Source organism: Poecilia formosa, unplaced genomic scaffold (genome assembly GCF_000485575.1).
Source record: "Poecilia formosa unplaced genomic scaffold, Poecilia_formosa-5.1.2 Scaffold142, whole genome shotgun sequence".
Classification (NCBI taxonomy): Eukaryota; Metazoa; Chordata; class Actinopteri; order Cyprinodontiformes; family Poeciliidae; genus Poecilia; species Poecilia formosa.
This window is the reverse complement of record NW_006800081.1, coordinates 1,410,815-1,423,125: the sequence shown is the minus strand read 5'-3', so window position 1 is coordinate 1,423,125 and position 12,311 is coordinate 1,410,815. Positions and strand designations below refer to the sequence as shown.

At 38.8% G+C, this 12,311-nt stretch overlaps 1 protein-coding gene across 2 annotated transcripts in view; it reads right to left on the bottom strand.

Annotated features, from left to right (window-relative positions):
- Positions 1-5,518: 5,518 nt before the first annotated feature.
- LOC103145467 (somatostatin receptor type 5-like) overlaps positions 5,519-12,311 on the bottom strand; it is an 8,141-nt gene continuing 1,348 nt past the window's right edge. The window contains exons 1-4 of one of the 2 annotated variants that reach the window (XM_007562916.2): positions 11,661-12,274; positions 10,256-10,948; positions 9,813-10,157; positions 5,519-8,784 (exon numbers count right to left, since the gene is read on the bottom strand). In XM_007562916.2, the coding sequence (XP_007562978.1) occupies positions 8,710-8,784; positions 9,813-10,157; positions 10,256-10,948; positions 11,661-11,747 (1,200 nt within the window). In that variant the 5' untranslated portion in view covers positions 11,748-12,274 and the 3' untranslated portion in view covers positions 5,519-8,709. Of the gene's footprint in view, positions 8,785-9,812; positions 10,158-10,255; positions 10,949-11,660; positions 12,275-12,311 lie in introns of those variants that run through there. The other variant, XM_007562918.2, reaches the window with a different exon arrangement.

The following is a 12,311-nucleotide window of genomic DNA, read 5'->3' as shown; positions in this document are numbered from 1 at the left end:
TCACATCTGGTTAGATTCCCACTTAGAAAGTAAAAAGTCTGTCATAACACCCATTACCAGCACTATTTTTTGCACTACTAACTCCTGATTGAGCCTGCTGCTGGGTGTCCTTTGTTGAGTAGTAAATATGATGATCTGTGTCAAACCTTCATCCTCGCTGAACCATAAACATCAACACGCATCCAGTTAGATCCAGTTAGAGCTCCCTGCCCTGAGCTCTGAGAACCAGATGGCCAGTCTCAGTTACCATTTGTATAACCATGTCTCAGTTGTTGCACATCTTCCCTTCCACGGTGATGGCCACACTGACTGGGAGCATCATTTCCTCTGTGAACTCCTGCGGGAACACACGCCGGGGCAGATGAGCGTTTGATGGCTTCGGGAGCCTCCCTTACTCACTGCTTTTCCAGCTGTACGCCTACTCGCCGATGGATCATCTAATCTGAACGACCGGCTCATTTAATACACCGCGTTCCTGTCAGTCAGGCCAGGAGGGATTGCTCTTTTCATGGGGTCACTTAAGGGAATTTAATTTGAGCAGAGGCAACAGTGCGACAGGCACTGTGCTTCATGCTATTGTTGTTCCTGCTTGGAGGTGCACTTTATTTTCGGCACTGATGTTAGCGTATCCTTAGGTCTAAACAAATGTGTCTCGGGTTGAGGGACCGAAAATGTGACAAAGCCTCCTGATTTTTATGAAAAGTGTTGGATCCTCAGATGAACCATCACCGGGGCAGCCGAAGGGATTAGTGGATTAAAAAATTAATGGTCACACAAGTTAATCAGTTTGAATACAAACCTGTTCGAACAGAGAGATTCTGTTCGTAGTGCACTTTGAACTCTCCCACGTTGTCCCATTGTGTATGTTTTGATGTCCCTGCTAAAGAAAACCCCTCAGCAACATGCTGCCTCCACCATGTGTCAGTGTGAGGATGGTGTATTAAGGATGACACCGACACATTTTGCTTACAGGCCTAAATGTCTTCTTTTGGTTTCATCAGATGAGAGCATTTTTCAGTCCTACATGTTTTACACGCTCCTCTGCTTTTGCACACCTGATTCAAACAACACTTTCTGGAGAAATCTGCAAACAATTACTGAGAACTTCCTAAAATATTCAAGACACAGACCTACATGTCCTCTAGTGAATGTCATTGTTATTTCTTCTCAGGACTTTCTGATCAAGGCCAGATGTGTGGAGGTGTCTTTACACAGATTGATCCACCGAAGGACAACTCTGTAGCTCCTCCAGAGTTACTATGGGTCACATGACTGATATTCTGATTAATGCTTTTATTTCCCAGCCTATCAGTTTAAGCATACAACCATGTGTTGGTAGATTTATAGTGGGTTTTTTTTAAACAAACAAACAAACAAACAAACAAACAAACAAAACAAAACATCTAAATTGTTGAAGATGGAAAAACAATTTGACATTCTAAACCTATTTTGAACTGCTTCTTAAATTTATCTGGTGATTTATTTATGATTTGTTTACTAATGTTCTCCGGCTTTCAGAACAAGATTGAAAAAAAAAAGGGATTTTTTTAAATCTTCCATTTTGGACTACTTTGTGTTGGTTTGTTACATGAAGTCCCAAAGCAATGCACTAAAGTTTGTGGTTGTAATGATAACAAATATAGTAACGTTCATTTACAACGTGCTGTAAATGCTGCCCCTGAACAGCTGTCAGGGTGGCAGTGTTGGAGAATTTAGATAAGTCCACTTGAGGGCGATAATGCACTGACAGCCAGAGAGAAATAGTTTTTTTTTTTTTTTTTATAAAAAACTGCAGTCTTACTCTGAAATTTAGTTATGGGTCAGTTTCTCAGTTTGGAAGTGCTCGCTTTATCTCTGCCTTTACATTAAAACAGGTATTAAAAGACAAAACCAGAGTTTCATCATTAGTAATTGTCATATCTGTTTGTGTCACCTAAATGCATCGACAAACACAGGAGGTGCATAATGTCCAAAACAGAGCAAACAAGAACTTTTTTACTGCTCATGCATACAAAATGATTTATATAACAATGAAATTGAAAACATTTGTTGAGCTAGATTTCCTGACATCATACTGCATAAATATCCTGTTTTAACGCGGTGATAAATTCAACCAGACTCTATTGCGTAACATTTTTGACCCGCTTTAATCAGTGCTGACACACTGAAACACTCCCCGCCGTGCATGTCCTCACACTCCTGTGCGTTCCCTTTTACAGAGCGTTACCTAAATATCAAATGAGCGCGGGCGTGAGAGAGACCTGAGAGAGGAAAATTCTTCTGGTTGCGCAAACCTCTGGCATGCTTCAAGCACTGATGGATGGTGTGTGAATAAATTCAGAAACTGATGGGTTACAGTTCCAAAAACTTATCTCAAGTTTCCTAAATGATAGAATCTCATTTTTGAATGCAAGCTGATCTTACCATCAGCTGGTTTTCTTTGACAAACACGCTGAGTGCATTTTGCCAGAGCTATTAACTCATAAGTTAATGAAACAGACAAAGGCATCCAGCCTTTTCTCCTGGCTGAGGCAGAAAGAGAGCGTGGGGCGGAGAAGGGCACAGCGCTCAGCTTTAATTAACCACGCAAGGCAAGTCACTCCTCCTTCACTTCTTCGTGAACCCCATCTATTCTCCGTGCATCTTTTGTGTACAGCCAAAACATCGCAGCCTGCGAGAGGAAGAGTTTATTATGTTCCCAAAACTTCCAGGAATCCTCAAAAATGTGCAACAGGTTTGCATTGCATTGCTGCAGCTCTGCACAAATAATCTGCATCTAGCAGTTGTGACTTTCAGCTCATAAATTAGTCAAAAGAATTTCATTTAACAGTCTGCTGTGATAATTAACATAGAAAAAGAAGAAAGAAAAAGAAATGTTAGTTAAAATGTTCGTTTTAGATCTAAATAGATTTTTTCCCCCTCAAAATGATTGAACTGAAGTTGAATTGAAGATTCAGGCCAAAGTTTCTTTTTTAAAAATAATTGCCGGTTCCTTTTATTTCTGTACCATTTAGTTCTCACATTTCTCATGTTTGAAACATATTAATAATGAATCCAGACCACTACAATTGAAATATCATCATATGCATATGATTACTTGTATCAGCGCTTGTGCCACATAACTGATTCATCTCTAATAAGACCCTGAATCTGGTCTCTTCTGACTTATTCTTCAACATTTGTTGCTGCACATGTGGCCTTTTCCTTACTCCCCTCACTCTTTCTTTATAAAAACACCTAAACCAAACACTTCATCTGGCTGACTCAACAAGACAATCATCCATCATTAACCTCAGTTAATATTTCTGCAAGCCTAGTATCACTATCAAATGGAACACATTGTGCAATGACTTTCCTAGAGCTAATTTTCATGTTTTGGCCTAATGTTCTTGATCAAATACTTAGAAATCCAGGGGAAAAAAAAAATCAGCAAACCAGCCTGCCTGCCATTAACAGTGGTGCCGACCTTTACAATAATTAACCTCACTGGTGCTTTTGTCTACTCATTATACACATTTCTTCAAGCGCCAGCATGTGTGACACAGGGGGTTTAATATAGCCACAGGCAGGTGCTGCAGAAATAATAACAGACTATCACAAAAATTAGCAGAGAGCTGCTCAACAATAATGAACGTTTCCTGTAAGCTACGCTGTACACGTTAAGTGGAGGAATCAGAAACAATCCACACATGTTTAATACAACACATGCTTCGGTGTGTGTTGATAAAAATTACACATTAATGAGTTGTTGTTCTGGCGGGAGTGGGTTTGGTTAATTTGGGAGCACAGCCACAGATACTTTTAATCCACCTCCTACAGGCTATTCCTGTGGTCAGCCTGGTGTTCTCGGAGCAACACCACAATGCTCCAAACTGTGTAAAAGTTAAACATTAGGCGGGGACAGTGTAATACTGTGTATTAGACTTCTAGTAAAGTGAACCAGTCTGTGCGCAGCTTCTGTTCTTTGTATTGACGACAGTGTAAATGCTGGCATGCTTATGAGAAAACGTCAACAATGGCAGTCTGTCTGGTTACAGATTACATAATGCAAAAAGTAATTTAAAAAAAAAAATTTTTTTTTTACAACTTCATTTGAGGTTTTTAGCTGGGGAAAAAAAAAATAGATTGGCTGTTCCCTATGGGTTGGGCGTCAGGCTCTGCCTCAAATGGAGGACTCCATTATCTTGGTGTTTTGCTCTGGAGCGATGGCAGGACGGACAGACGGAGCGGGGCTTCATCTGCAGCTGCAGTAAAACGGGTGCTACTCCCGATTTACCGGTCCGGCTGCATTCCACTTGTCAGCTGTGGTGATAAGATTTGATCGTGAACTAAAGAGCGAGATTCAAGATACAAGCTCCCAAAGTGAGTTCAGGGAAGCCAGACTCGGCCTCAGAGAGAGAGAGAGAGAGAGAGAGAGAAGCTCTATCCTTCTCTAAAATAGAGCCGCTGCTTCTCCCCAACAAAAGGCGTTAGTAGAAGAGGTTCGAGGATCTGACCAGGTTGCAGTGCATCCCTTTTTGTCCCGGGGCACGTTGTGATCACCCAGAATGAGCTGGAAGGTGCTGCTTTCCTCCTGGATCTGTAATCCCTGGCAGTCAGAGGATACATGGATGGAAAAGCAATGTAGTTTATCGACATAAGAACAAAATTTATTCTTCTTAAAGGACATTTACATAGTAATTTAGTCTTACATTTCTTCAAGCATTAATCTTAACTTTAATTACAGATTTACATAGAACAACTGTTGAATACTTGCTGCCTATTACTTGCCAATAACCCTGTATCTAAAACAAACACAATTCCAAAATAAATCCGGTTCACATTTCTTTCTGTTTTGGACGCCATTATTTTCCTAACAGCATAAACATGACTATATATTCACACATATGTAATAAAAAATTAGATTTCATTGTTGTCAGGATCTATAAATTCAATAAAATATTAGTAGATTTAGGTCAGTTTGGATTTCATGAATTATTTCATATTGCTAAATATCACACTAAGGTCTTTCTGTAAGTTACAGTGTTTGGTGGTGAGGATAATCCACTGCAAGTGTTTGTGTGCTCAGGCATGGATTGCCTTTCATTTGCCCTTCAGTAACCGACTTCTGTTTGTTTTCCTCCTGTCAGGTAATCTTAGCCTCCTCTTATCTCTTTCTCAGAATCAGCCAACAATCCAAAACCAGCTCTCGTTTAGCAACTTTCATCTGTTTTGTAATGATACTGTTTTCTGTTTATTCTTTTTCCACTGACATTAAGGTTGATGGAGCTGAAGGAGCACGACAACAAACAAACAGGACATCAGAGGCTGCAGAACGCACGGTGCACCTTCACCCCTATGAACCATCTCAAAAACAGGTTGTCGGTAAACAAGCTCGGAGTAGGGGCCGAGCAAGACAGTGCAATATATACGAGTGCACTTTAGATAAATCGCACAAGAAGGTGCGGTTGTGAGGTGACGAGAGAGCACAAAATCTGGTGAAAAAGAAAGGATATACTTATCGTCTTGTTTTTTTTTGTTTTTTTTTCAAGCTGTGGTATAGATTTAAGAGAGAACGACATCGAATCACTTAAATCTGCAGCATCAGAGCTCCACATGTCAGACAAAAACAATTCATCTGTCTTTAATTAAGCTCTGTAAAGAAAGAAAAACCCACAGGTGATTGCTAAAAAACTAATTATAAATGAGTAGCAGGAGAAGACATCGCACAAATTCATATTTCTCTCCAGTTGTAATGCAGTTGCTTATTTGTGGCTTGATTTTAAAGCTGAAAATGATATTTTGTAAAAGTATTTAAAAAACACGACGATCTGGTGAACGCTTAGTAAAAATACGAATAAATCTGCCACCACTAATCTATCTATCCACGGCTATCTATCGATTATCATCCCATTAAAACCACATTTGTTACTTTCAAATAAATGCTTACATTTTAGTGTATGCAATGTGTTTTAAATCAAAGTTTTTTAATACAACATCATTCTTTTTTTACATATTAAAAATTACACTTTTAAAACGGCAGTGAGTGGATGTGAGGTCATCAATCTATAAATATCACAAAATAAGAAACAAAACAAAACAAAAAATAAGTGAACTTAGCTAAAGCTGCTTGATATTAAGTCAAGTCTTTTTTGTCTGGTTTTATTACATTTGTTATTCTTCTCTATGTTTTTCCTTGTTTTTACAGTAACAAACTTTTCAATAAATGGAGGTAAATTTCACATTGTAAAATCCAGCTGCCATTCCAGTGTTGGGATTGTGAAGTCAAGGCGCCAAGCTTTAAAACGTCAAAAACTAGAAATATAAGTGTTGTTGTTTGTTAGCACAAATTAGCAGAGACACATTGGAATAATCCACAAAGCTAATAGTTTTGATATAAAGAAAGTACACCCTATTTCATCAGATGTACAAACACACAAAAAACATAAACACGACAATGAACCACTAAAATGGACAGCAATAAAAAAAAAAAAGTTTTTGCTCCACCTGAATTGACAAATATGTATTTTAACGTCACAATAGCACACATTTTAATGCATTTGATCTATTATTGACACTCTGTCTGGTAGAGTGAAATTTTTTGGTTCGAAAATCTGCCCCGTCTTAATTCAAGATCTAGATGAAATTTCTACCACTCATCAATCTGGGAGAGCCTGTATGAACCAAACACTATTCACAACACAATTGCCAATAATCCCAGAAGTTGATGACCCGAGGTCAAACTGTACAACTTTGAGGAAAACGGATATAAAACCATTTAGCTAGCATGCTAAAGTGCCTAACAAGACAAATAAAACAGAAGAAATATAATATGGCTTGTTTGAAAGGATTACCTCTCCTTGTGTAAAGAACAAGACAGCACAAATTATATTTGAAAAGCTGTGAATGCACCCAGAACCCTCTCTGACAATGATCTTCAAATAAGGAACACTAAAGTGCTAATGTCTGCTACAATCATCACAAAAACCTCAAACAAATGGTCAGCTATGGTGTTGGACTTGCTTTGGGCATGCATTGCACCTTGAAGTTTATTGTATAGCAAACTGTCAAATATCGGGCCACTTTTCAGGTAGGTAAAACTTGGACAAATTTGTGTTAAACAAACCATGTAGCCCTTGAATATATATATATAAAGAAAATAACTTTCTTATTTGTGAAAACCCGTGCGGGGGAAAACATGGGTTTTCTAAAATTAGGGTGTAACAACATTCATAATACTGCTAATCTTGTTATCATTTATGTTGTATGCTCGATTCAGAATGACCTTTTATTTCAGAATTCACATTTTCACCAATACATATAAATGTGATGTCTCTTGTCATTTAATCGACCTATTTACTTGGTTAGTTTCTCAAACAAATTCAAACATCTTATGGGCGTTGTTAACATTTTTGCTGGGCTCAGGATACACCTGTGAGGAAATGTCAGTGTCAGTACAAAAACCAGATAAAAACAAAAATATGTTTATGTCGTACATATCATCCCACCCTTACTGCATAAACTGGAGGTAAGCCAAAGAGAGAGAGAGAGAGAGAGAGAGAGAGAGAGAGAATAAGAAAACAAACAACTGGCTGTCTTTTTACAAGACATTTTTCACATTACTAAAACATGTGTAAAAAATTTGCAAGTCAACATAAAACCGTAGAATGAGGCTCCCACAATGGCAGCCAGGAGGTCAGTTTTCTCTCTTACTATTGCAACAAAATACTGCAAACATTACAAACTGAGAACTGGACAACATAAGACATTTAACAATAGCTGGCATCAGTCAGCTATATGTGAGATTGTGACCTGCAGGATCTTCCTTTGCTCCTAAAACTAAAGCTTTGACAAGTCAGAATGTGCACAAACAACATCTGGTTGTGTCCTGGAATGTCTGGTACCAGATTGTTGTGAAGTCTATTGGGGCCGGGTTTGCTCCCAACAGATGCCTTCAGATCCAGTCCAATCAGAGTTTATGGAGGAAGGAGGCTTGCAGCTGCCCAGTGGGCAGGGGAGGCTCCTTGTTTGGGTGAGTGCTGCTGCCTTTTAGGGAGAGATGACTGAACCTTGTCAAAATCTTGTCAAAGCACAACGATCAGCAGGCCGTCATGCTGTTGATCGTTCCTACCAATCAGACTTTTTCTTCTGGGTTTTACATAAGGACATCGATACTTCTGTCACACTTGTCCATTTAAGTCACATAGAGTACCACGAATCAGTTGATTATTGCCAGTAAATAAATCAAACTATCCTGATTCGGTCACCTAGTGGTGAGCCATGTAGCATAATACATCCTTTCAAGATGTCTTTCAGTGCTAAATAACAGTCATTCTAAATATAAAGCCAAAACAAATGGTATAGACAGCAAACTAAAACAAAGGCATTATCTTCTTAAAAATAGACTATTAAAAACAAAAACATGAAGTCTAAAGGGATTAAAGTTGTTTGACAGTCTTGTAAATTTTTTAGATTACAACAAAAAAATGCTCAGTCTGTTGCTGTGTACAAAGATGTAACAAAAAAAAATGCAGTGATTGGTAAAAAAAAGAAAAAAAAAAACTGTTCCTCAGACAGTTCAGTGAGCCTCTGCAGAAATGTGAGAGTGAAAAACAGGGCAAACTGAAATAAAGTCAGGAAATTCCATGTCAGTATGAAGCCCCATGGGTAAAACGTCAGAGTGCCTTGTGGTCCACCAGTGCACAACTTGGATCAGCAACAAGACAGAAATCACTGGCAATCCGTTGCAGGTTTTGCGGTGAAAGGCTCAACATCAGTGCTCCTTACAACCTCCATCTGGATGAGCTGTGAAAAAAAAAGAGACACAAATATGAGATTTAACCTCATGGAGCAGCACAGATTTTATCTGTTATATGGCAATTTATATGTCTTCCAGGTTAGACCATGTCTTGGTTTGATTTCCATTCTTTTTCTACTTCCTGTTTGTGAACTGTCCTCAGTAAAATGCTCAGAGTGTTGGATATTGTTTTGTAACCCAAAAACAATAAAAATCCTCCACAATATTTTCCCTGACCCTTCTGCTTTGCGCCTTGGCCTTTAGGATGCTGTTTCTTCTCTAAGATTCTCTAAAAATCCTCTAAATTGTCCACAAAGTAGAACTGTGGAACATATAACCCACATGTGGTTTCTATTTACGATGCAATTTAGTAATCCTCTGGATTATATCAAAGGTTTAAGACTAAAATGGGTAGAAAACATTGGCACACCATAATTGTCAGATTTGTATTTGTAAAACTTTCATTCTACTTCAAAATTAGTATTGTACTTTTGTATTATGTACAATACTAATTAAAATAAGGTTTGTGGTTATATTGGAACAAAAAAATAGGTATGAAAACATCTAAATGGTGAAAACATCTAAATTTAAGATTTTCCTCTTTGCTCCAGTATGTTTTAAATAAGCATAACCCCAGAGAATAGTGAAGCATATCTGGATCCTGCTCATGCATGTCATCCAATACAGAAAAAGGCCTAATTTGCATTTTTAAGAGAAACAGGAAGCTGTGTTCACTCAGAATATTTTTCACAGGAACATGATCCCTTCTATGTAATTCATATTCATTGTTTTTTCCTGCTTAATTCTTGAGGATTCGCAGAGGGGCTTGTGCCTCCATCAATCGGTCAATATAATGTCATAGGAATTGAGAATGAGCAATTGGTCTTTTTGATGGTTGGAAGAAAGCAGAGTGCACTGAGAGAAAACACGCATGATGCACCATCTAACATGCAGGGACTCCACACTAGGACCTACTTACTTCACAGGCTTTATGCACTTTCTGATTGAAAATAGGAACTTTTTTTTTTTTTTTTACCTTATTGCCATTCTGTCTGCTCTCCACTAGGTCCTTAGTTGCAGTAGTCACGTCCTTGTAGAAGCAAAGCACGTCCTTAAAGCTCTGTTTGAATTTGTCTGAGAGGAAACCGTAGAGGACTGGGTTGGCGCAGGAGTTGACGTAGGTGAGGATGACCAGGGAAAAGTAGAGTTCAGCATTGACTTTGCTCTCAGGTATGACATAAAACAGGTTGACAATGTTGATGGTGAAAAAGGGAAGCCAACAAAGCACGAAGACCAGCACGATGATGACCACCATGCGTGTCACCTTGCGCTCTGACTTGCGCCGCTTTGTGAGGCCTGCTCTTACACCTGCAGATTTCACCTGGAAGAGGGAAGATGGCGTGAGATGTTGAGATGGTAAAATGCAGTTCTAAACCTTTGCTAATTCAAGACAAAGAGGATATGTAAAGATTTAATTACCTTGATAACAATAATTAGATAGCAGAGGGTGATGACAGTCAAAGGGCCGAAGAAGCCCATGATGGATGTGTAGAGGATAAAAGCAAGGGACCACGTCTCTGAAGGCTCCGGCCAGCTTATGTTGCAGGTGTTGAACTTATCCTGCACACCTGAGAATATGGTGAGCGGCAGCGCCATCAGGAATGAAATAAACCACACCAGGCCATTCAAAATCTTGGCCACTCGGGGCTTTCGCCATCTGGCACTGCGAATAGGATAAACCACAGCGAGGAAGCGGTCAATGCTCATCAGCGTCAGGCAGAAGGTGGAGGCGAACTGGCTCATGCCATCAGCAGTCATGGAAACCTTGCAGAGGAAATTGCCAAATGGCCAGTAGGACAACGCACTGTTGGTCCCTATTAAAGGGATCCCCAAGATGTAGAGTTCATCCGCCACGGCTAAATTCAGGATGTACATGTTGGTCACTGTCTTCATTTTGGTGTAGCGGGCAACGACATAGATAACTAATACATTACCCAAGAAACCCACTATGAAGACAGTAGTGTAGATTACTGCAGTAACTTCACTGAAGGGCATTGGTGGGGTTGTGTCTGAACCATTGGTTCTGCTGGTATTCTCAGACATTAGTGTCTCATTGTAGTTGGTCATGTTGAAGGAGGAGCTGCTGATGTCCATCAGTTTATGGTGGATTATCTTAAGAGAGAAAAGACATGCACACAATTGTAGCTGTTATTTATGCTTCAATGGCAGCCATTACCTAGAAGGAACAATTCATAACGTTCTGACTGTTTGAGTATTCTGTGAATTCCTAGTTCAGAGAACAATTGCTATGTCAAACTTCTGCACTATGCACACTGGACACAACACAGGTGTGTATGGTAATCTCTGGGCAAGGGGCCCATATTTACCAAGAGAGGAGAGAAACTTTCCAGTGAACTGTCTGGGAACGCGGCCAACATGCAATTTCTTATAAAAGGAAATTGCACTTTTAGAAGAATGGCATCAGTTAAACAGTTTTAATGGCACTCTAGATGGACCAAATGTCAATAAAGGAGAGAAAGACATAAAACAAAAACGTGGGAAATGGTTTGATATTTGGAGAGCTTAATGTGTCATTTATGTTAGCGGTAACATTATCAATGAAGAGCAATGTGTTTCCGAAATTACAATGTCCTTTTAAAAAGATAAGGAGCTAAACAGATTTTAAAAACTGTTTATCCTGTTTTATGGCTGTCAAGTATGACATATCAGCTTTTTACAGTTCAAGTAAGCAAATATGATTTCCAAGTATCTAACATTATCAAAAAAACATAGTCACAAAAAAATAGGACATCAAATCACGCAGTGTGTGTTTTTCTAACACACACGGTAGTTTCTTTCTTATTGCTGAAACATAAACACTGACCTTTGCTAAGGCAAGAAAGGCCTGCAGTGCTTTAGATGTTGTGTACTGGGTTCTTTTTTGACCTCTTTGACAAGTTGTCCATCTCATGGCTGGTAGCTCTTGAGAAGTTTAGCCACTGATCCATATTTATTCCTTTTATGGGGAACGGCTTTCACTGTGGTTTGACTGACTCCCATAACCTTAGAAACACATTTGTAACCATTTCCTGAATGAATTTCAAAAGCTTTGCTTCACATTTGCTCTTGAGTTTCTTTAGATTGTTGTGTGATCGGTTGATTTGTGAGATCAACTACCCTACTTTATGTAGTCTGACAAGTACTGTTTAAATGATTTATCTATTATAACTTTAATTGATTATTTCAACAAGTTCCCTTAAAAGAATAACATAAATTGAAAACTGAGTTTTGCATTCAATCTTGTCATCATTTCCTGATTTAAGAGTTTGTTTGATGATCTGAAATGCAAGTATGAAATAAAAGCAAAACAAAAGAAACCAGAAAGAGGGCAAACAATCGCGGTGCGCCAGCTTCAATAAATTTCTCTTAAAAGCCTCAAAATGCTATTATTCAGGTCAGTGAGTTTTGTAAAAAAAAAAAAAAAAGTCGACAACACCAATCTTTACATTGCTGCCACGCAAATAACGTGCTGACA